At 43.1% G+C, this 25240-nt stretch overlaps 1 protein-coding gene across 20 annotated transcripts in view; it reads left to right on the plus strand.

Moving 5' to 3' along the window:
* Positions 1–25240, plus strand: part of TOGARAM2 (TOG array regulator of axonemal microtubules 2) — a 149969-nt gene that overhangs the window by 44794 nt on the left and 79935 nt on the right. For all 20 annotated transcript variants that reach the window (XM_029592985.1, XM_029592980.1, XM_029592975.1 and 17 more), the window contains 3 exons: positions 2548–2762; positions 3615–3814; positions 5173–5219. In XM_029592985.1, the coding sequence (XP_029448845.1) occupies positions 2548–2762; positions 3615–3814; positions 5173–5219 (462 nt within the window). The remainder of the gene's footprint in view (positions 1–2547; positions 2763–3614; positions 3815–5172; positions 5220–25240) is intronic.

Below are 25240 nucleotides of genomic sequence, written 5' to 3' on the forward strand. Positions count from 1 at the left end.
TGATTGAAGAGGGAATTCCAGGGACAGCTGGCAAAACCTATTCTGCCAGTTGATAGGCTCAACCTGTACTGTATGTAACCCCTGAGCTGAGGTCAACCTGCAGCCCTAAAGGTTAGGATAGTCAGATTTCCCATACAGTTCTTAAGTCCCTCTCTGAGTTCCAAAACTCCCTGTTGAGGGAAGGAAGGGGGAGAGACTTCTCTCCAAGGCCCGAGCATTGTTAATACAGTCTTTGCATACAGCAGTGATAATCAAGCTGGAAGTTGCTTCCAACTTTACTGACATTTGAAGGTGCAATAGTGAAAATTACTGTTTGCAACTCCTCAGGCAATCCAATCCATTTGCATGTGCAGCTCTTCAATAAATCTGTGACTTTGTAAACACTTCATGCATCTTTTCTCTCATTATTATTCTTTTCTTTCACTCCTGATCCTTTCCAATTATAAAGGTAGTTTAGAAGCTCCGTCCCAAATTTCAGAATGTAGCAGATTTAAGTCGGTTAATGTGATACACCATAAAGTCCCATATTTCTTCAGATGCATAGACTGCACTTCTTACTTCCCATTTCAGTCTCCTCTCTTCATTATCCAGTGATAGCGTAGTGGTTAACATCAAATGAGTGTGACTGGTATTCTTTGGAGTCCAACTTCTCCTCTTACCAGGAACAAATGAGAATGAATTCCCCCAGTGACCTTCACAGGTCCATGGATCTCTCAGGGTGAGAGGCTCTTAACTCTCCTTGTAGATGGCAATACAGAGTCCCTAGGTCCTTGTGAACCCAGAGAGTAAAAATAACCTAGCTCCAAAAGGCAACCCAAAATGAAGAAAAGGGTGGACAGAACTTCTAGTCGCCACATCTGGAAAGGTACAGAGAAGGGCGACCAAAATCATAAATGGTATGAATGGCTCCCCTATGAGGAAAGGTTAAAGAGGTTAGGGCTGCTCAACTTGGGGAAGACTCAGCTGAGGGGGGGGGGGGGGAATATGATAGAGATCTATAAAATCATGAGTGGACTACAATGGGTAAATGTGAATCTGTTATTTACTGTTTCAAACAATATGAAGACTAGGGGATACTCCATGAAGTTAGCAAGTAGCATGTTTAAAACAAATCGGAGAAAATTCTTTTTCACTCAATGTACCATTATAAACTACTGATGATATACATACCATCAGGCAGAGATAGATAAGAAATTATACAAAAATATAAAATGTAATTTTTAACCATTTTCCAGTGTAATTATTACAGCATAAGTAAAGAGAGCCTCCCTCACTGAACAAAAGACACATAGTATAAATGTTATTCTGTGAGTTTAATAATTTGTCTATACTTTCTCTTACTTTATAGGTACAAAAAGTGTCATCTCCTTCCTCAGTTGTTTGTTGGAAGGGGTTCTTTATCATTGTCCAGTTGTTGTCCATTAATTTTCCCTTCTTTTCTAGACAACATCTGAAAACCTGCCATTCTAAACTTAAAGTTGAGTATATGTAGAGAATGGAAATCACAAGACTAATCTCAAAATCTTGGATTCCTGTTGCCCCAAATTATTCTCCAGGCTAATGATCTATAATTGTAATATACAAATGGGCTAACCCTTAAGTGAACACCCTTAGAGGACCCCTCCCTTTCCAGGTACAAATCAATTATAGGCTATGTGACCCCACCCCTTCCAATAACTCTCAGTCCAGGGATATCACTTAAAAATAGGAATTCACCCAAAATTTATTAACAAAGCCTATTACTGAAAGTTGTTACCCTAAAGTTGCTCCTCTAAGATTTATATCACTTGAAGTTTAGCTGCTTCAGACGTCTAGCCAAATCAAAATCTGCAGCATAGCATGCTGCTGTGCTGCCAGGAGTTTTTGTGGTGTTGTGTGCTCCCAGCACTTCCTGTTGTCCATTGTGATCTTCTTGGTTTAGACTTCTGTACTGATAATTTCGCATATAGTCGTCATAGGCAGAGTTTAGCTTGTCACCACCTGCTGGGGTAGTTGAGAGAGAAAGGAGGATGGTGGGCAGGCTATCAGAGAGAGAAATGCTATTAGGCAGGGTAGTGGGAAGAAGGGGGATGTTGGGCAGAGAGTGAGGGGGATGCTACCAGACAGGGGAGAGAGTGGAATGCTGTGTTGGAGCCACCACCACTGTCACCACTGAAGGAGGGAGCACTGTGCAAAAGTGGGGAGGAGGGTTGCCAATTTCAATTATTGCATAGGATGTTGGTTAGCTAAAGCTGGTTCTGCATGGCAGAGTCTGAGCAATTGCAGCATGGGTATAGGCTTTCATGATAATGCATTGTCTAGTTCTAGAAATGCTGCCCTCACACAGAGATGAGAACTTAGAGGAGAAAGGAGGAAAAAGAAACAGTAGGGAAATTTCATCTTCCTGTACTACTCCACACTTGGTTTGTGGATTGTACTTTTAAGATGCATAATAAGTTGAAAAAGTAGTGACTGCTGAATTAATATCTTTTGGCATTAACACACTCTGACTCTTTAGTTCAATAGTGCAACTTGGATTTTCACTCTGTGACTTTTTATTTACTGCAGCCTTATCCGAATCCAGCAGCAGTGATGGCGTCACCCTAAAGCCTGCCGTTCCGAGATCTGCCTCTCAGAGGCTGCTGAATGCCCCCAAGCCCATGCCTCCCATTCAGAGGAGCCCCACTCCAGGACCAGCTGGATCCACAGAGAATAAGCAGAGGCCCTCAGAGGAAAGAGGTCATCACCCCCAGAGTGTGGAGCAAACTCCGGCACCCAAGGAGGTATCCTGGAGAAAGATAAGAGCTTATGATGTGGTGTCTTTTTTTTTTTTCTTATTTTGAAGCTTGAGAAATGCCTGCTCACCAGCTGGGTCTCTTGATTCCTAATGAAGTTGGATCCCTTGCCAGAGACCATATGGCTTCGTTGTGATATGAAACATAGTCATGTGCGCACTCTGATAATAACATGGCTAAAAAGAAGGAAATGGTAATGGATTTTGGTCTGTAGAAAGGGAAGTGGCTGCCAAAGTAAAATGAGTTATAAAAAAAAAAAAATAACCCCACAAAAATAATTGAGTGGAGATGATTTAAGGATGTGCCAACAGTACCGTTTTTGTTTCAAAAACAGTCTAGCAAATAATTAATCTGCCAGAGTCACAAGCTGTTCACAATGAACTTCAGTGAAAGAATTTCCTTATGAAAGGAAGAAAATTCCGACATGTTGCAGGATTTCCCATGTATTCCGCAGAGCAGCACATTTCTCTCTTTTCGTCCATTTCCCTGCAAACGTTTCCCAGTAATATCCATGGTGAAAAAATATTCAGCAGTAGACATTTTGGCCCTGGTTTGTTTTTGCTGCTCCTTAAACGCTTCTGGCACATCTCGGGAGTTGATGTTTTTGTTACCACCATGAGATGTTTCAAAGCGCAAGGGTTTTGGGACCGTTTAAGGTCTCCTCCTCAAACAACGTCATGCATTTGGCATGGCAGACCCATACTGTCTGATACTCCTGTTATGGTGAAGGTGACTGTAGTGCTGCGGGCTATTTTGTGTTGGGATGTGTGGGGGGAGGGGGGGGTTTGTGGTATAACCCATCCCCCTCTTCTTGGCTGGTCACATCTCCTCCTCTTCCAGGTGCAGAAGTCCTTGCAGTACGTGCGTTACAGTGCCGAGAAGAAACGTAAGTCTTTGTCGGGCGCACTGATCCCGCCTATTCCCAACTCGGTGAGGTCATCGCCAGACGCCAGCCCAGAGGACACTTTGCTAGGCCTTCATCTCAGCTCCCAGCGAGATGAGCAGCCTGCCCCGCCTCTCCGGGGACCTCCTTATGCAAGGTATAGCTCTTCCTGGTGCATCATCTGCTAGGTCCGCTTGGGTCTGCAGCCTGTGGAGTTTGAGGCTAGAAAAAAGTTTTTGGAATTAGAACATGCAAAACTATAAGCATTTGTCAAATGTGCATTAGGCCTGCTGGGAGCTTGCTGGATGCTGCTTTATTTCTGCACACATGAAGCATCTGGTTTAAAGGATGCCTCGGGAGGCTTATCTATGCCATGATTCTCATAGCTGAAAGTGTCCGGGGTGCTTTCTTAGAGTGAATTTTAAACGCCCGGCGTACGCATTAATTAGGGGATATGTGAATAAGTTGGCTTTGTGCATGCTGAGTGGATTTTAAAAACCACAGATATATGCGCATATGTCCTGCAGTGTGCACATCTCAAAAGTTTCCAAAAATGAGTGGGGTGTGGGAGTGATAGGGGCAGGGCATGGGCATTTCAAGGTGTTAACCTTAGATGTCTGTGTTCCCCATGTGTGACTGAGGTGAGGTATTCTGCTACCATATAATTTATCTGTAGGCATCTGTATCAGTCTGATTTGTTCTGTTTCCTTTATAGGAGGAGTACTGGTGTTCTAGGGCCTGGTGTAATATGTGCAGTGTTACCTTTTCATACATAAGGTAGCTACTGTTTGAGTGCTAGCAATTAGGTTGTTTTGGTGTGGGAGGTTTACTATATTATAATGGTAATTTCATTTATTCATGGCTTTCTGAGGGCCAAGCCCTCACCCAGCACTTATTACAAAAAGTTTAATTCCATAGGAATTCCAAGTGTCCTTTTTTGCAGAGTTTTCTGGTTGGCACCACAGCAGTGCATGTAAATAATAATACGTATGTTGTAAGTGATATTTTTGCTTCTGAAGACTGTGCTTTTGAATGTTCTTTTTTCATGTAAAATCTGTTATAAATGCATAATTGAATTGTGTGTGTGAATGTTTGTAGAGGGGACGTGTGTGTGTGTGTGTGTGTGAGGCTGTAAGGTTTGCTTAGGTTACCTAATACCCTTCCCTTGACCATGGATTCCATTTTGGGGGGGTGTCAGTCTTTAAAAATATAGATTGCTGGAGGGAGCTGGGCTTTTTATGAAGGGTGTGGGACAGAGACTGAATGAATCGGGGGCAGCATTGTAGCTAAACACTGATGAATCAATTAGGGTGAAATTAATTTGTGTAAAATGAAAATACTGCATGCAAGCCACCGCAGAAGCATTCCAAAGATCAGTATAAAATGTCATTTAAGATTAGAGCTGTTGAATGGTAAAGAATGCCCAATGTAAACCTTGTATAACAAAGCTGGTAAACGGTAGAAATGTCACTGGTATGTCCCTGACTCTTTGCACGTTCTGCCTCCTCCTCCCAGGACAGCAACAGATGGTGATGTGGCTGAGAGGACCCTGGAATATCTGGGTACGTGTGATGCAAGTTTTTTATGCTCCCAGAATAAGTAAGAAATATGTAGATTGCTGCAGGAGATGTAAAGGATTTATGGTATTAATGGACTGAGATGAAAAAAAGGTCTCCCGCTGACATTTTGAGCAGAAAAACAGGGAAACCTGGGTTTGTTCTAATGTGCAGTTGAAAGCTCTGAGATCAAGCGCGGTGACTGTGAATCTTCTGATCCAGCAAACATTTTTCATGTCTCGGTTCTTGTGTATTTCAGTAAGAATGTAAGCAACAGTAATGTCATAAAAGCACCTGGCGGCAGACAAGACCTCCGTGCACTTTAATATTTAAAAAAATATGCATGCAGAAAGCCTGATTATTACACTTCTGAGACCTCTGGCTTGCCTCCGTTTTGTAATAACACTGCTCTTGCCAGCTTGCAGTAAAATTCAGCCCCCTATAAAGACCTCAGTGGTGGAGTCACGACAGCAGTTTCCCCGCAGGCGGCCAAGCTTGTACAGCTGACAGCTGGGAGATAGCCTCAGCCAGAGCACTGTGGGCAGGGGCAACCGGGCAAATATTTTGTGTGTGTGTGGGGGGCGTCCTTGACCTAATCCTGTAAGAGTACTGGCATTGCTATCATATGCAGGGCACTCTTACCGCCTAATAATCAGGTCAGTATTTTCTGCTTTTCTGTTCACTTTTCCAAGTTGCTTAGATCTAGCAGGCGTTAATTTAGAGTAAAATGTGCAGCTTGGCCGCACATTTTACTTTCAGTATCCTGGGCGATTAACTAATAGGTTCATCAACGTGTATTTGCATGTGATGAGCGCTATTAGTTTTTGCGAGGTTGGCTGCGCTATTACCCCTTGCAGTATAAGGGGTAATAGGCGCGTGTCGAAAACGCGTGGCCAGATGGGTGCTAAACAGTGCCTTTTTTTTTTTTTTTTTGTCTTTGTTTATAATTTCAAATCAAATATATAAAAAACATTTGACAAAGAAAAATATGGTAATTATACACCAGTAGTAAAACAATAAGAGGAAATGTAAATTGCCACATTAGATCCCAATAAATTGGGGGGGAACAAGAAAATAACTATGGGGAATGGCTAAGACACAAATCAAGATATAACCATAATAAGGATGGAAGCTGCAGAGCAGAATAATTTACTAATTTATTTATCATCATTTATTAAATGCTTTACCGATTAAATATTTATTGCCCAAAGCGATTTACAAAAATAAAACAAATATACAAATAAAATGTAATAATAATTACAATTTAGATTAAAAACACATATTAATTAAAATGTAGCAACACAAATTGATTCTATACCCTGATCACTTCGACTTGATATTGCTATCCGTGCTTATTTTAATATTGCCTTTAATATCGCCTTTAGTATTACTGAGTCAACCCTAATCAGTTTAATAAATTAATCATAACATGGCAGCCATAAAGCAAATTTTCAATTTTTTATTACTATATCAAACAATATCCACATTAACAGAGGAAGAAGGAATCATAACCCCTTATCGGGCATCCAGAAAATGTTGTAACTGGCTGGGATTGAAAAAAGCAAATCTAACAGAATCAAGAGTTATCACACATTTGCAAGGATAACATATAATGCATGTGGCTCCTAGAAAAAGAGTTGCATCTTTCATAGTTAAGAACTTCTTTCTTCGTTCCTGCGTTGCCGTAGTTATGTCTGGAAACATCCAAATCTTTTGGCCTTTAAACAAGACGTCTTTATTATGAAAATATAGACAGAGAATGTTATTGTGACCTTGCATAAAGACAAAAGTCACCAACAAAGTAGCTTGGTCAATCACATTTCCTTCATCAGAGTTTCCAAGGAAATCGGTTACATTAGTAGGAACATCCATCACATTATTATCCACTTATCTTCTAGAAGCTGGAAAGAAAAAAATCTCCATAGGAGCAAGTGCATCTTCTGGAATCTTTAATACTTTTTTCAGGTAAATAGAAAAGAGATCAGAGGGAGTGTTGAGAGAGCACCATCCGAGGAAAATTAACTTCAGCTTTAAAGATGAGTGAGGTCTCAGTGTTCTCAATTCTACAAGAAGTAGAAGACGGATCTTTAATAATATTAGCTTGAACATCTTGAAACATTATTATAGATATTTTTCCCTCAGACACCTGATGCTCCAAAGAAGGTAACCGAGATTCATGAGTTTGAAATTTTATTATGCAAGTCAGTGGTCAAAGAAACTAAGGAAGTAAGAGATTGATTGATTGACATCATGACAGTCCAAAGACTGTCCAAAGTAATAACAGCAGGTTTAACAATCGAAGCAGAATCTTGAAGAATTATAGAAGGGAGCCATGGTGGATAAAACAGCCTGCCAAACCTGCTCCAGTTGACTCAGCCGGCAAGGAAAGTGGCAGAACCAATCCCTCTGCAGCAAGCCGCACGTCTCGAGACTCATCCGCCAGATCCCGACACTGAGACTGTGTTGGCAAAATGGAAAAAGCAAAGCCACCCAAAGACCTAGGCACTTCCAAAGAGGCATCAACTGAAGCGACAGATCCGGCAGGAGGATGCAGAGTGGAATGGTGATCGGGGCTAATGGAGACATCCGCCGCTGCCAGGCTGGCATCCCCAGGTCCAACCAAGCCAGCATCGATCACCGAACTGCGGGTAGGTCGCAATTCCAACATTGTAGGCTGGAGAAGGGGAGCAGACATTACAGCTGTCTTGCCCTGCCTGATAGCTCCTTTCCGCTTCCCCATTTTGAAGAGAAAATTTTGCTGAAATCAAAGAAAAATTAAGGGGATTCTTCAGGAGCAGCTCTGGAACCTGTCTGTTTTGCAGCTGCCATCTTGGTTCCCCCAGGGCTTACCCTTTAAGTGGTAATTTTGTAATTGTCCATGTAGATTTACATGGACAATTACAATTAGTAATTTCCACAAATTACTAATCCTCAAACACCTAAAACCACTACTGTATCACCCTGAATTCAGAACCATTCTCCAGTCACTAACATTCACTAGCTTTGATTATTGCAACTCACTCCTGATAGGCCTACCCAAATCTACCATACGACTACTCCAATTGCTACAGAACGCCTCAGCCAGAATCTTCACCGGTCACAAAAGAGTTGACCACATCACCCCTGTGCTAAAAGGTTTACACTGGCTAACAGTAGAAAAGAGAATCGAATATAAAACTCTAACCATTATCCACAATGCAATACACAACAGTGAAAGCACATGCCTAAACACCATTATACAAAGACACAACTCCCAACGCAGTACAATATCAACAAAGTACAACTAGGCATCCCATCAGTCACAACCGCCAAACTCACTGCCGTAAGAAACAGAGCCATATCTATAGCAGGATCTCACCTCTGGAACTCCCTACTGGAACATCTAAGATTACAAAACAACACTAAAATATTTAAAATATCACTCAAAACCTGGCTCTTCAGACAAGCCTACAAAGACGGGATCGGCTAATCATTCACTCGATCAACGTCGCCTCCCACAGTTACAAATGGAAAGCCCACGTCACCCCCCACAGTTATGAACGTAATATTTAATTTTTTTGTAATTGAAGCTATACCTAATCTGTTGCTTTATAAGCTGTTATATATAAACTATTTGTATCTGATGTTATAACCGATCTGTATCTGATGTTATACCAGTTGTGTTACGCCTGTAATATGTTGTTATACCTGTAAACTGGAGTGAAGGCCTTTAGCTAAACTTCGGTATATAAAAGCTTACAAATAAATAAATAAATACATTTAAAGGTGGTTACCTACTCTCAGGACCAAGGGGGGGAGCTCTGGCCAGGTTTGTGCTGGGGTTTGTCCGGGATGGGTGCAGGAATTCTGCCTGTGAGCCATAGGGTGGATCTGCTGAACAGAGGCTGAGCAAGGTCAGAAGGGGTTTCCCTGCGGTCCCAGGCACAGATCTGTGACTCTTTCTCCCCCCCCCCCCCCCCCCATCACAGGGGATGTGGATTGGCCCTTCGGAGGTTCAAAGGGGGGAGGAGGTTGCAGAGGAACACCATTGTGTTCCCGGCAGCTCGAGGGCTAGAGGGACTAAGCTGCATGGATGCAGAAGAATTGGGAGCGTTTACATCTGCGCAGTGGTACTGAGGGAGCCTGGTACTGCGCCTCCTGCAGAATGTAAGTCAGGGGCAGGTTTTATGATATGAAGTGCTTTCTGGAATAAAATCTCTGTCTTACTCTGAGCTGGACTGTGCTTTGGGCCTGATTTTCAAAAGCATTTACACACTTAAAAATGGTTTTTACATGTGTAAATGCACTTTACCCATGTAAATGGGCTTTTGAAAATTGCTACAATATATGCCATTGAATTGTCCATAGGATATTCATGTAGAAGTGCACTTTATGTGGGTAAATGGCTTTTGAAAATTGCTACGATAGCAGTTACATTTACACATGTAAATCTTTTTGAAAATTAGCCCCTTTATATTTACAAGAAATCCTCAACCAGGCACCCATGGCCTTTATTCTAATTTTCAAAGGGGAATGTACACATGTACGCTTTCCCTTTGAAAATTATACCACTGAGAGTATTCTGCACACTTCAGCACCCGCTAATGTGTACGAATCAATAGTTTGGGGGAAAAAAAATAACACGTGTACTTTTTGAAAATGAAAAAGAATACATGCGATTGCAAACCCCCTCCCCAGTTCCTTCCCCAGAAATGCCGCTGTTCCCTGTCGGTCTGCGTGTGCCGCTCTACACCTGTACTTTTGCCTGCCTACACCTTAACCGAAGGTTGCTCAGCTCTCAGTAACACGTGAGAGAGCCTTCAGCTGTGTGAAATTGTTTGCCTCTAGAGATGAGGTTATTGCGGGACTTCATAGGTTTGTTTTATAAGCCCGTAAAGTCAAGGTTATTCATGTCTGCTTTTGGCTATCATCCCCCTTGGCTGTTATCTGTGCTGTAAGCCAGGGGTGCTCAAACCGGTCCTGGGGCGTCCCCAGCCAGTCAGATTTTTAGGAACTCTCTCATGAATATGCATGAGATTTATTTGCATGCACTATCTCTTATGCATGCAAATATTTCTTATACATATTCATGAGGTATATCCTGAAAAACTGTTTGGGGGGAGGCCCAAGGATCGGTTTGAGCACCCCAGCTTGTTAGTTTGATTTATGACCATTTGGCTGTATTGTTTGGGACCAGAGACTTTTGCTCTTGACCTTATGCTGTCATATTTTACTGGTTTTGTGTTACTGATATTTTTATAGTTTTGTGATGTTTATTGTTAGTTGTCATTATATTACTTTTACTATGCATATTCTGTAGTGCATCTAGCAAGAAAAAATTTGAATGAATGAGCAAATAAATAAATATTGGTCAGACAATTTTGTACAGGCCCATTTATGCAGGTAAGACAGTTTTAACCAAGGAAATGGCTTTGAAACTTACTCTCTCTCTATTTAAAAAATTTAAAAAGACCCACTGAAAAGGTCCCAGAATCCGTTAAAAAAATAAATAAATAAATTAACCCCAAAAAATTAGGTACTCCCTATAAACCCACTTTTGGAACCTCTAATATACGGCATAGGTGAAATAATTGATCTCTCCTACAAAAAAAAAGTTTCACGGTTCTGTTAATGAAGAAAGAAGCACAAGGATTTCTAAGCTCCTTTCATTGATGCCTCTGTCCTTTGATGCAAAAAAAATAGACTGCAGTGTCTTGCAGATTTGTCCTGCTAACATATATATATGAGTAAAAGCATGAATAACGCATTGGTGCAAATGAAAGCAGGCATGCGTCTAGTTTTGTGCACCCTGTACCGTAATTATTACTGGAAGAGTGCTTTATTACAGTTAGGTCACAAACCGGTGTCCCTCTAACACGCATGCTTTAAGTGGACCCTGAAATTATCTCTGTCAATGGAAAAATGTGGATTGGAAACCGCTCTGCAGATAAATTATGAATGGTTGTGACAGACCCAGCTCGTGCAGGTCTCGCTAGCCAGTTGACCAGAGAAGCACAGTGCACCAGCACAGCAGTCCCACGCTCCTCGTGGCCCAATGCCCAAAATCTTGTTTTAGCTTGCTAATGAAAGCTCATTAGTCATTGCCTGGTAACTTTACTATCACCAGTTAGTTCAAAAAGGTGATTTACTTTAGCACCAAGAGAAGGTAAGACGTTACTGCGCTCCCAGCTGGGGTTTCGTGTATCGGGAGGGGGGGGGGGGATGGGTGCCCACAGAGAGCATCCCTCTGAAAAGTACTCACCCCCCCCCCCCCCCCCCGCCCACCATTGTGGAGAAGAGTATGCGCAGTATCCACAGCATGCACAGTGTGTCCTGCGATGTAAAAGGGCTGGGCTGGCAAAATGCACACGGGGAGGTTCTTTTCAACTCCCTCTGCGTACTTCCCTGCAGGAGGTTTGTACCTGCAAGCTCCGCAGGATATTTATGTCCCCGCCAACCCCCACATCCACTCAGTGGGGAGTCCTCACTGGGGTTCTGAACATCGGCCTCCCCCAAGGACCAACAACAAAGACAATGCAGGACATGAGCTGTTGAGATCACCAAAGACATTATTCACTGATTACATCACACACAGAGCGGTGGCTCTTTGGTTCTTGTAGAGTGGGTGAGATGTACTTGTTCACTGATTACATCACACACAGCGCAGTGACTCATTGGTTCATGTAGAGTGGGTGAGATGTACGTGTTCACTGATTGCATCACACACAGAGCGGTGGCTCATTGGTTCTTGTAGAGTGGGTGAGATGTACGTGTTCACTGATTGCATCACACACAGAGCGGTGGCTCATTGGTTCATGTAGAGTGGGTGAGATGTACGTGTTCACTGATTACATCACACACAGAGCGGTGGCTCATTGGTTCTTGTAGAGTGTGTGAGATGTACGTGTTCACTGATTACATCACACAGAGCGGTGGCTCATTGGTTCATGTAGAGTGGGTGAGATGTACGTGTTCACTGATTACATCACACACAGAGCGGTGGCTCATTGGTTCTTGTAGAGTGGGTGAGATGTACTTGTTCACTGATTACATCACACACAGCGCGGTGACTCATTGGTTCATGTAGAGTGGGTGAGATGTACGTGTTCACTGATTGCATCACACACAGAGCGGTGGCTCATTGGTTCTTGTAGAGTGGGTGAGATGTACGTGTTCACTGATTGCATCACACACAGAGCGGTGGCTCATTGGTTCATGTAGAGTGGGTGAGATGTACGTGTTCACTGATTACATCACACACAGAGCGGTGGCTCATTGGTTCTTGTAGAGTGGGTGAGATGTACGTGTTCACTGATTACATCACACACACAGAGCGGTGGCTCATTGGTTCTTGTAGAGTGTGTGAGATGTACGTGTTCACTGATTACATCACACAGAGCGGTGGCTCATTGGTTCATGTAGAGTGGGTGAGATGTACGTGTTCACTGATTACATCACACACAGAGCGGTGGCTCATTGGTTCTTGTAGAGTGGGTGAGATGTACTTGTTCACTGATTACATCACACACAGCGCGGTGACTCATTGGTTCATGTAGAGTGGGTGAGATGTACGTGTTCACTGATTGCATCACACACAGAGCGGTGGCTCATTGGTTCTTGTAGAGTGGGTGAGATGTACGTGTTCACTGATTGCATCACACACAGAGCGGTGGCTCATTGGTTCATGTAGAGTGGGTGAGATGTACGTGTTCACTGATTACATCACACACAGAGCGGTGGCTCATTGGTTCTTGTAGAGTGGGTGAGATGTACGTGTTCACTGATTACATCACACACACAGAGCGGTGGCTCATTGGTTCTTGTAGAGTGTGTGAGATGTACGTGTTCACTGATTACATCACACAGAGCGGTGGCTCATTGGTTCATGTAGAGTGGGTGAGATGTACGTGTTCACTGATTACATCACACACAGAGCGGTGGCTCATTGGTTCATGTAGAGTGGGTGAGATGTACGTGTTCACTGATTGCATCACACACAGAGCGGTGGCTCATTGGTTCATGTAGGATGCATGAGATGTACGTGGATTTATACTCAATAAGGATCAACCAGATTGTGTGTGTGTGGTGTAATTTGTGACTCTTTCGCTAACACAGCTGTTGCCCAAGATGTTTGAAAATTTCAGAGACGGCTGCTTAAGGAATTCCAAAAAGAAAAGGCCCTCTCGGCATTGGTAATTGAGGAAGCCTGAAAACTGTTGACATCCATTTACAGATGTGGTGCCACAGCAAAAAAGAAAAAAAGATGCAAATCGAAGCAAGGGGACTGACCCACTTCGCTGAGCCTGTTCCTGTTGAGCTGCTGCAGAGGCTCTGTTGATTCAGTTTGCACAAAGATCAAAGACTAATGTTGACTTTGAAGTTTGGCGCACTGTGGCCCTAATATATCCCTTCTTTTTTTAAATTGAAAAATATTAACAAACTAATCAAAAAGCCAAAAGAATGTAAGGCATAGCTACACAGTTGGCAACAAATAGCATCACTCTAATATAATTTGTCTTGTAGACATTTTCAATTTCACATTGTACTAACTCCAGTAGTATCCCTTTCATTTTTATGTAATAGATGCTGGGTATTGCTGCTTGGCTGGTATACTTTTGAAATATGGAACATATGCAGAGAGTACAGCATCCTTGAAAGATGCAAAACTGACACTGTTATCCATCAGAATGAGAAAAAGGGGTCAGAGTCTCCTTGGATCATTTGCTATAAAGTTACAGCCTCAGAGTAAATGATGCATCTAAAACAAATTCCAATACAAATGTTATTACAGCAGAAAAGAAATATTGGGTGGAAGACACTAATGTAATATTAAGAATTATTTTATGTGTTTTACATTTACTATCTTTTAAATTGCATGGATCATGGGGAAAAGCAATTTTATTTAGGGATTGTGTCAGTATTGTTTTCAAAGGTGGTGCTTGCCATTCGGGAAACATGTCATGTTATGTTACAGATCACCTTCCTCAAATAAAAGCTCGACCCCAAGCAATTTACAACAAGCAAAAGATATACAATAAGTGAATGTCATAATAATCATAGTCCAATACATCGATAAAATACAGTGCATCAATAAAGTATAAAATGCATCCATAAAATGCAAATACATTAGCAAATCAGAAACGTAACTCAGACCAATCCCTCACAAAGAAAGGGCAAGTTACTAATCCAGCTGTTGAAAGGGAAAACCCAATCATTTCCAATGTACTCCCTAAATTTTCCAATGTACTCCCTAAATTGCTCCCCAAGCAGTGATCCCCTTTGGGCTGACCCTTTTGGAGGAGCCCTGCCCCTGCTGCAGGCTGCCGTTTGAGGTTGGCCTGCGATGACCTCAGCAGGAGGGTCAAACTCCAGACGGTGCTCCCTGGAGTTGGGCCAAACAGAGCAGCTGGGACTTCCATCGCAGAGTGAGCAAGCTGACAAAGTTCCTCTCTCACCTGACCCTCACGGAAATATGGCAGTGGCGTTTTGAATGCAGAAGTCCTGGTTTGTTGGGGAAGGCTGACATACACAGGGACTTCTCACTTACTTCTGTTGTATTTGTCCCAGGCAGCAGCAGGAATATTTGTATTCAGTTTGCCAAGGTTGTAACTGGCTGCACAATATTTTCCGGAATCTTAAGCCTTGTGAATCTTTTATCTTGATTATTTTGGTAAATTTTCCCTGAGGATGCACACATTCCCTAGTGTAGGAGAATAACTTGGGTAATGTGTGGACAAAGTGCATGACAGGGTATGAAGGGTATGGATAACTCATCTTGTGCTTGTGAATTCACCACCACCTTCTTTCACAGGGCTAGGGTGAGCAACAAAAGAAAAAGTACAGATTCATTAAAATTGTGTGTTTTTGAAGTTTGATAACCAGTTGATGATATCTAGACTGGCAAAGTGGATTGTGTCAGCCCCTCCATGATATAAAAAAAACCCCCCAAAACTTGGAGGTTTAAATTATTATTGGCTGTGTATATTGTTTGCTAGTTTTAAGGTTACAATCTGTTTGCCAGTGTTTAGAATTGTGAGTTTGCAAAAGTCACTTGCTTAATCTGATAAAGTGGTTCCTGGGCACCTAGTTACTAGTGTTTGATCTGAAAAGCTGTTAAGGAGAAATATTGTTAAGAAACAAAGAGGAGGATTACCTGAGAGGACTAATAGTAATCTACTTGCAGTTTAAATCACTCACAGGAGATTTCCTTTTAAGGAAAGATATTATAGGAAAGTAAGACCTGAGTATACCTCAGTCCAGAAGGAGTGCTGACAGCAGAAACTTCATCTGCTGGTGGTAAGTTTGGACTTGCTGGAAAAGTGCTTAAATCTAGTGGGAATGTTTTAAATCATTAAATCTGAAAGGAGATGATTTGACTCCTAAGAGTGAAGTGAGAACTTAGGGAACTGTGCTGGATTCCAATCTGAATATGGAGAAGCGTTTTGCATATTTGACACTGAGTATTTATGGAAAGATGAAAACGGTACAACTGCACTCTATTCAAATATTGTGTCATTGAAATCATTTGCTTATGCACTGGTTCTTTCCCACATGGATTATTATAATGCCCTATATTTGGGCCTTCCCATGAAACTGACACACAAGTTGCAGCTAATACAAAATACAACAGCTCGTATTGTTATGGGCTGTATTAGAAGACCACCTGCTGTCCCTTTATGACGAGGTTTACGCTGGCTGGCGGTAAATACATGCTGCACATTTGAAAATCTGGTGCTGGCATTTAAGGTGTCGCATGGTGTTTGTCCCCCTCGTTTACAGGGGAGACTGAAGTGGTATGAAGCTGGTAGGAGTTTGTGCTCGGCTAACAAACACTTTTTACAGCTCCTAAGGGTGAAGACTTTGTTCATTTAGAGCACTTGCAGAGTAGGTATTTTTCAGCCGTAATCCCTGACTTGCGGAATAACTTGCCGCAGGAATTGAAGGAGGAAATGGATTGATTTAAGTTACCGGAAGCGATTGAAGACATGGCTGATGTCAACAATTTGTTAATATTTAGTCCGATGGTAAATGGCTGGTCCTGGTGCAAGAGATAAAAGTGCTAGAGCCACTTGGCATCAGTGATCATAATATAAATGAATTTGACATAATCACCGGAGGGCAAATACTAAGGAAAATCACTGCAGCAGCATTTAATTATAAAAAGGGAGACTGTGATAAAATGAGGAATTTTGTTAGAAAAAAAACCTAAAAGGAGCAAGTCACAAGGTTAAAAACTTGCAGGAGGTGTGGGCATTGTTTAAAATTACCATTCTTGAGGCCCAGACAAAATGTATTCCACGCATTAAAAAAGATTTAAAGGAAAGCCAAACGAATGCTGGTGTGGTTTAATAGTGAGGTGAAAGAAGCAATTAAAGCATATCCAAGGCAATGGAAATCATACTCAAATGAAGAAAATAAGGAAGAGCACAAGCACAAGCAAGTTGGATGCAAAAATATAATTAAGCAGTTTAAGAGAGAATTTGAAAAGAAGCAAGCCATAGAGGTTTACAACAAGTAATAAAACTTTTTAAAGTACATTCAAAGCAAAAAGCCAATGAGGGAATCAGGTCGCTTTATGACCGAGGGGACAAAAGGAGTGCTCAGGGAAGAGAGGAAAGCAGCAGAAAAACTAAATTCCTTGCCTGTGTCTTTACTGAGGAGGATGTCGGGGTCATATCCACACCGGAAACATTTTTTTGATGGTGATGACGCTGAGCAACTAGATGGAATCACTGTGAAACTGGAGGATGTAATAAATCAGTTTGATACACTAAAGAATAACAAATCACCGGGACTGAATGGTTTTCACCTCAGAGTTCTGAAGGAACTCAAAAATAAAATTGCAGACCTATTTCTGGTGATTTGCAACCTATCATTTAAACAGCTAATGTACCAGAAGTCTGGAGGGTGCTCAGTGTGACACCAGATTTTCAAAAGGGCTCCAGGGTTTATCTGGAATACTATAGACCAGTGAGCCTGATGTCTGTGCCAGGAAAGATGCTTGAAGCTATTCTTAAAATAAAATTACTGACCATATAAATAGATATGAGATAATGGGGGAGAGTCAACATGGTTTTTCCAAAGGGAAGTCTTGCCTTATCAATTTATTACATTTTTTTGAGGGTGTAAATAGTCATGAGGATAAAGGTGAACATATTGATATGCGGTAGATTTTTTAAAAAAACGCACGTGCGTGTGTGTGGTTCCCGGCACGCGCACATGGACACGGCTATTTTATAACATGTGCGTGTCGGTGCACACATGTTATGAAATAGGACTCCCATGTACACATAAGCACTGGATTTTAATATCTGTCCACGCATATGTAGGCGGCTGGCCTCTTCTGCGTGCGGGGCGGGGGGGTATTTTTTAATTTACACGTGGCAACGCAATTTCGGTTTTTCCCTGTTCCCTCCCAGTCCGCTCCAGTAAAGGAAGGGGACTTCCTTAACCCTGTCCTTCCCTCTTACCACTCTTCTCCCTGACCTCTAACCTAACCCTACCAGGCCCCAAATTTTTTTATTTTAAATCTCCCTGCTCTTCTGGAGCTGACTGCTAGCACCTGCTTCCCCGGGACAGGGCCTAATGGCGCTGTCCCGGCCCTCCCCCCTGTCCCTCCCTGCCAAGACCCCGCCTCCCAGCCCGCCCCTTTCTTGAGGCCCGGCACATCAGCGCGAACCAGGGATTATGCGCATGACTGGGCTCCTTCGAAAATGTGCACCGCGTGCACAGGGTCCGGCCACGCACATAACCCCCGAATTTTACTTGCGCTGGCCTTTTAAAATTGGCCCAGTAGTGCAGAGGTTCCAAACCTGTCCTGGGGGACCCCCAGCCAGTCGGGTTTTAGGGATATCCACAATGAATATGCATGAGATAAATGTTGCTTACTATGGAAGGCAGAGTAAGCGAATCTCTCTTATGCATATTCATTGGGGATATCCTGAAAACATGACCGGTCAGGCGTTCCCCAGGACAGGTTTGGGAACCACTGATATGGGGCAGATTGTAAAATGGGCGCGCTGATTTTATATCATGCGTGTGCTGGCGCGTGCATGTTATAAAATCCTTGGGCCGTGCGTGCATTTGCGGGCGGCACGCACAGGGGGACCAAATGTTTTGTAAAAGTACGTGCGGCGACGAAATTGGGCCTTCTCCCATTCCCTCCCAGTCCACTCCAATTAAGGAACGGACTGGGAGGGGGGTAGGGAAATTCCCTACCCCCCTCCCTCTGTCCCTCTCCTCCCCACCCCCTTAACCCATCCCCAAAACTTACAATTTTTTCGTTTCACTACTTACTATTCCCCTGGAGCAGAAGTAGTTTGCGTGCACCGGCAGTCGGCCGGCGCGCGCTGTCCCGCCCACCCCCTTTTTCAGGGCCTGGCAATTATACGTGTATCATCACATGTGCGGCTGGGCTCTTTTCAAAATGCGCGTGGTGCGTGCAGGGCCCAGCCACGCACATAAGTGACGATATTTGCGCATGTGACCGATTTAAAATTCGGCCGATAGTATATTTGGATTTTCCGAAGGCATTTGAAAAAGTCCCTCATGAGAGACTCAGGAGATTGGGAGGTCATGAGATTGGAGGCAGCGTCCTACTATTGATTAGTAACTGAATAAAGAACAGGAAACTGAGGGTAGGAGTAAATGGTCAGTTTTCCAAATGGAGAAAGGCTGTTGGTGGAGTTCCCTAAGAGTCTGTATTGAGACCTGTGCTATTTAGCATATTCATGAATGACCTGGAGGAAGGAATGATGAATGAGGTGACCAAACTTACAGATGACACAAAATTGTTTCGCGTTGTTAGAACAGCAGCGGATTGTGAAGAACTAATGAAGGACCTTGTGAGACTAGGAGACTGGGCTTCTAAATGGCAGATGCAATTTAATGTGGACAAGCGCAAGGTAATGCATGTAAGGAAACATAATCCCAACCTCAGGTGCACGATGCTGGGTTCCATGTTGGGAGTCACCACCCAGGAAGAGGACCCCAGAGCCCTTGTGCACAATACCTTGAAATCTTTAGCTCAAAAAGGCAAATAGAATGTTAGGAATTATGTGGAAAGGAATAGTGAATAAAACTGAGCATATCATACTCAGTTTGTATAGATCCATGGTACGACCGCACTTTGAGTACTGTGTGCAGTTCTGGTTGCCTCATCTTAAAAAAAAACCCAAACATTGTGGGCATAGAAAAGGTACAGAGATAGGGGATGAGAGAGGCTGAACAAATCAGAGCTCTATAGCATGAAACAGAGACATCAGAGGGGATATGACTGAGATTTACTAACTCGTGAGTGAGGTGGAACGGGTAAGTAGGGGACAGTTCTTACTCTTTCAAACACTAGCTCTAGGTGACAATACACGAAACTGACAACCGGCAGATTTAAAACAGATTGTAGGAAATATTTTTTCACTCAGCACACAAGCAAGCTATGGAATCTGTTGCCAGAGGACGTGGTCAAGGTGACAAAGCTAGCGGGGTTCAAAAGAGGTTTGGACAAGTTCCTGAAGGAAAAGTCCATAAACAGTTAGTTATTAGCCAGATAGATTTGGGAAAGCCAGCGCTTCTCTCTGGACGTGTGATACGAGAAACAGATCAACTATTGGGGATCTGAAGGGTTCATGTGACCTGGACAGTTCGATGGACCTTGGGTCTGACCCAGCATGGAACTTTTTATGAGGCTCATTGGCTGACAGGGCCTCTCCACATACGTAGTTTGGCGATTCCTTCATGCGTCTCTTGTTGAAAAAAGAGGCACATCTTCCATGTCCTAAACATAGGCGGTTCAGTGCAGTCCAATGTCTATGACCGGATTGTTGCTGGGCACAGTTACTGCAGAACAGATTTCACGCCAGTGGTGCTTGCTCAGTGTCCAGACTGTTTTTATAGAAGCTGGAGCATGACACAAACGTTTCCTTGACTTCTGGTGCATAGATGATATCACTATACAGTTGGGTGTTCAAGGTCAGCCATCGAGTTTGCACCTTGTTGACGTGTGACCGAATTCCATCTCACGGCGGAGGGCGCGATATTCAGTAAGCGAACCAAAAGCACCTCGATACTGCTATACTGCTGCAAGGCAGTTAGGATCTGCGTTCCCACCTAGCTATTCACTTCTCCCTCCGAGTCCAGGGACAGCGCCAGCAGTACAGGTGCCGCAGCATGTGTCTGACAGCCAGAGCTTCCCAGGGAAGAGTTAAATCTGAACTTCCGCAGGGCATCTGCCTGAGTGTGCTGTGAATTTCAGCTTCAGAGGGTGAAAGCTGATAATGAGTCCTGTGTGCATGACTATGTGCGTACAGTGGATGTCTCGGGAGAAACAGGTTGTTAACCAAGGCTCTGTGCTTGCTTTAAACGTAAAATCATCTTTCTTTCTTTTTGTTTTTCTTGACCTGAGGGTTTCCTTCTGCTCCTTTGTACCTACCAACTCATTTTCCCCCTCTATTTCATATCCCCTCCCAACTTATGAATAGCCCAGTATTTACAGCGATGGTCCTGGGCCGAGTCGTGTCCCAGAGCTCCTTCCAGAGCCTGCATTGGATCTGGGAGACTTCCTCCCCTGCTGGTTGTGAACTCTGCCTCCGTGGCATCCCCGGCTGGCCAGGCTGGTAGTGATCTGACGTACTGCCCGGCCGGCCCCAGTTCTTACTTGTACCCTTCCTTTTTTTTTTTTCTTTTCTATTTTCTTCATTTCTTCCCATCTTTCACTCTGTTTCATTCCTTCTTTCTTTTGTTTTATGCTCTTAACAAGAAAAACAGACATCACTGAAGGTTAGCCTCCTAGTTGTCACAAAAGGGAGAAGGAAGCAGGATCGTTCCCTCGGTAGTCAAGCTGATGGGGGCACATTGGTGGAGAACAAGGAGCATGAAGGGTCCAGCTATGCTTCGTGCCGAATGTGGAACTAAAAGTTTAGTTTTGTCCGAATTTGGAATAGACTCGGTGCCGCTGTCTGCCTTGGTCATTTTCAGGACTGTTGCTTTGTTAAAAAGGACAGAGAGTGGGGAAGGGTGTTACAGCGTGAGCTTGTTCCGACATGCTCAAGATTAAGATGCAGCAGGAATCTGAAATATTAGGTTATTTAATATCTAGCTCTTAATCTCCACAGGAAAGGATCAGTAAGATTAGCAACGATCACCATGCAAAGCAGAGGCAACAAGAGGAAACAGAAAAGTGCCACCTGGTGGCCGAATAGTGGATTGCACTCTCTTCAGTATAGTAGGATTTAACTTATAGCTGTTTGTATAGCTCAACAAAGGGAACTTCTTTTCCTTGACAAATGTATGTGTAGAGCTGAAGATCTGGACCTATCTGCTTCTCAGGAACTGGAGCCACCATCTTTGCTTATATGGGAGCAATACTATTTTTTTCCACAGAGATAACATCTGGAAAATCCAGTGCTAGGTGACAGTTTATGCAAAAGATTCATGTTAAATCTAGAAGACAATAATGATAATTTGGATGACCTGAAATTTTCTTGAAATTGGGAGAGGTCTGGGCATCATAACTGAATGAGTATAAGGCCAAACAATGTATCAGCAGCTTACAGGATCAAATTAAATGGACGAACGTTCAAATAAACGCACTAATTAAGGGGATCAAAACACAGACCCATCAAATTGGTGGCCAAGAAAATTAATTAAACTAGAATAATAGAGAAATAAGGTACCTGTAAATGTTCAAGGCAACATCCTGAGGCCTTTGTTGAGATGCTAAAGATGATACTATATGGATCAGATATGAAAAATAAAAAAAAAATGGTAGCTGCATACAGGGCCAGTGTTTCAATTAGACGAATTAGGAGCTCACCTAGAAAGCCAAGATTTTAGGGGTTATCAACAACCAAACCTCTGTTCCCCCTTTTTTTTTAAAGGGATCATCAACTACTAACCATCAAGGGAACATCCTGATATGTGGTTATGTGTGGTAGCTATATCCGAGATGACCACTCTGTAATCATCTCTTTGTATAGCCACTGTCTTTATTCCCAAAATATTTTTTTAGCTTTTTGTATTTTTATCAATTATTCCATATCTAGCCCTTGATTTAGACTCTCCCTGGCGGTCAGCTCGACCCTCTTAGAGTGCTTACACTTCTTGTCATTAATACTTATCGTTCTTTATGCTGTGAATGAGTGCCTGCCACTTCTATTGGCTTTCTCTGGGTCGAAGCTGCCTGCATTGTTTTGACAATTGCTTGTCTGCTTCAGGGAGACTAAAGATGGTGGCTATACAAAGAGATGATTACAGAGTGGTCATCTCGGATATATCTACCGTACATAACCACACATCTGGGTGTTCCCCTGATGGTTAGTAGTTGATGAAACTTTTAGGGGTGGCAGAATCCCACCAGCACAAGGCCAGGTGGGGGAAAGCTAATGCTGTACTGGAGCTGCCGCCAGTAGGTAAGATGGAGGTGGGGAGTGCATGACCGACACTTTGCCTAGGACGCCATATACTCTCGTACTGGCCCTGGTTGTGTATGCTCACCGTAGTTTTCCAGTATTATTTGAGCTTTCTCAAGTGAGATAATCAAATACCAAGGAGCCAGTTCTCCACTATACCCTGGCTTTGGTCGAGATTTATAGAAACCGAAGTTTGAGAACTGTTACATCTCCGAAGCGTTGCATGTGTTCTGCAGCTCAGCCGAAGATTGAACGGTAAAGTGCTGCAGAATGCGTGAGAACCTCAGAAGTGGCTGGCCAGTTTATTGAATGGAATCGCAGACATGACCAAAATCGGGAACTATGTTCTTCTTACAAACATGGCAACTGTGTCCTTGCTTATGCTAGCACTTCTTCTTTCCGAGCAGGGTGCATTTGTGTTCATTTAACTGGGAGATCCTTTTCTTTTGGCGCTCTTACGTTTTCATTGTGTTGAGGACCTGGAATCTCTGAATTTGCATCAGTGGTGTTACAGAAACTGTTTGTTTGCTGGTGACCACGCCCCAGACTGCCACGTTCTTTTTCTTAGTAAAGACACTTATTAAAAGAGAAGAGGGGGTCTTCTGTTTGAGTGACAAGAGCAAGAGCTTTGCTGCCGATTCTGTTATTGCCTCTGAAGGCTGATCAGCATTTTACTGGAGGTAGTGTTGCATGTAAATGTCTGGGTGAGTAGGGTATACTCACAGGGTCAATGCCTTGAATCATTTCATGTTAGAATGTAAATATCATTTACAAAGTTAACTGTTTGAATAACTACACGGAAGAGTTACAGGGGTTTGGGGGAATTAGGGATGGAGAGCTCTTGAGAGAATCAGCCTGTGGCTGACTTCCAGGTTTCCTGTTCCCTGCCTGGGGAGGGGGAGGAGAGGGGGATGACATAGACTGCCCTGGTGTGAGGGGGAGAAAAGAAGACTGCCTTGGATGTACAGGGATCGCCCTTGGGCAACGCTTACCTGCCAGGGTGGCTTTGCAGGAGCGGCAGGTGTGGGGGCGGCAGGGTCCAGACGTGGTGTTCATGCTGCCTGTGGGAGCCCAAGGGGTGTGGACTGTGCATTTCTGCATTTCTTATACATCTATACCCCCTAATGTGTCCACGCGCTCTTAGAGCTGGCTAATAGTGGCTCGGCATGCTCCAACATGAAGGGAGCCACACAGCAAACCCAAAAATCAGCTGTGGGTTAATTTACTGAGTCTGTCCCTGCAGGAGCGCTGGCAAATATTACACTAGTAAAATCGACTAAATCTTAAACTTTATTCACCATTAAAATGTTTAACCATTTAATATTTAATATTCCTAATTTCATGTGCATTATTTTGCTTCCAAGATAAATGGTCAAAGATCAACAGTATAGAGTTTATGTGAAACTAGAGAAGTACCACTCTTAATATTGTTTCCTTGGGATAAGAATCATAATTGATTTTTATTAGTTAACACTAATAGGTATCAGTAAATGGACAACGTCAAAATGACATCCAGGAACCTGGAGGTCCTCAATTCATCAATCAAATGAACCAGACACTAAAAAATACTGCAAAACTGAGCAGTAAATGTGGGGGTTTTTTTTCCAGGTGTCCCACTTATTAATCCCTAAAGTACATGAACTTCAACAATATTGACTGAAACTCATTTTCCAACTTAATTTAGCAACTGCGGTAGAGGAGTGATTATCATTTAGTTATTAGAATATAGAAGTTTTTAAAAATATCATTCAGCATTAATCCCATCCCCGGATTCAGTTCTAATATGATGACAGTAAGAGAAGACCTTCAATGATATGTTATTGACATAAATCACTGAGTCTGCATGTAGTTTCTTTTCCAGATGTACCTGTAAGTGGCACAGGGGCTCCCAAACTGCCCTCTGCCGCTCAGCTCCTCAGGATATCTCCAGGGAATATGCATGAGAGATACTGTATGTGCATGCATTGCCTCTGAAGGCAAATATCTCCCATGGGTATTCACAGTGGATATCCTACAAAGCTGAGTGACCTGAGGGCGGGTTTGGGTAGCCCTGGCTTAACAGGTTGTTCTAATTCTACTTATTAATGCTTTGGACCAGGGCTTCTCAGTGCTGCTCCTCGAGTTATGCCACCTGGTCTGCTTTTCACTCTCACCAGACTTCCTCCTCCCGATTCCAGATGTTACTGACATCAGAAGACCGACTTTACGTGTCTGAAAAAGGGCAATGCACCTTGTGCATGTTTTAAGTCAATAAGGTAGTACAAGCCAGAGAATGGGAACAGACCTAAAACCCCCACTATGGATGTGAATCGAACAGACCCCATAGAATACAGGAAACATTTTCCTATTAGAATTAGTTGGGTAATGGTAATAAAGGGGGCAAACTTCAGGAGGGAGGCAGTTTTCGGGAGGTGTGTGTCAGCAGATTTATAGAAACATAGAAATGACGGCAGAAGAAGACCAAATGGCCCATCCAGTCTGCCCAGCAAGCTACGCACTTTATCCATTTTTATTTCCCTTTTTCTCTCTCCCACCTGTTACTATTGGCTTCCAGTACCCTCCAGCCCTAATTCCCCTCCACCCCACCACCAATTTAGAGAGCAGCACCGTATCTGCATCCAAGTGACATCCAGCTCAATAGGG

The sequence above is a fragment of the Rhinatrema bivittatum genome, chromosome 3 (assembly GCF_901001135.1).
Source record: "Rhinatrema bivittatum chromosome 3, aRhiBiv1.1, whole genome shotgun sequence".
Lineage (NCBI taxonomy): Eukaryota > Metazoa > Chordata > Amphibia > Gymnophiona > Rhinatrematidae > Rhinatrema > Rhinatrema bivittatum.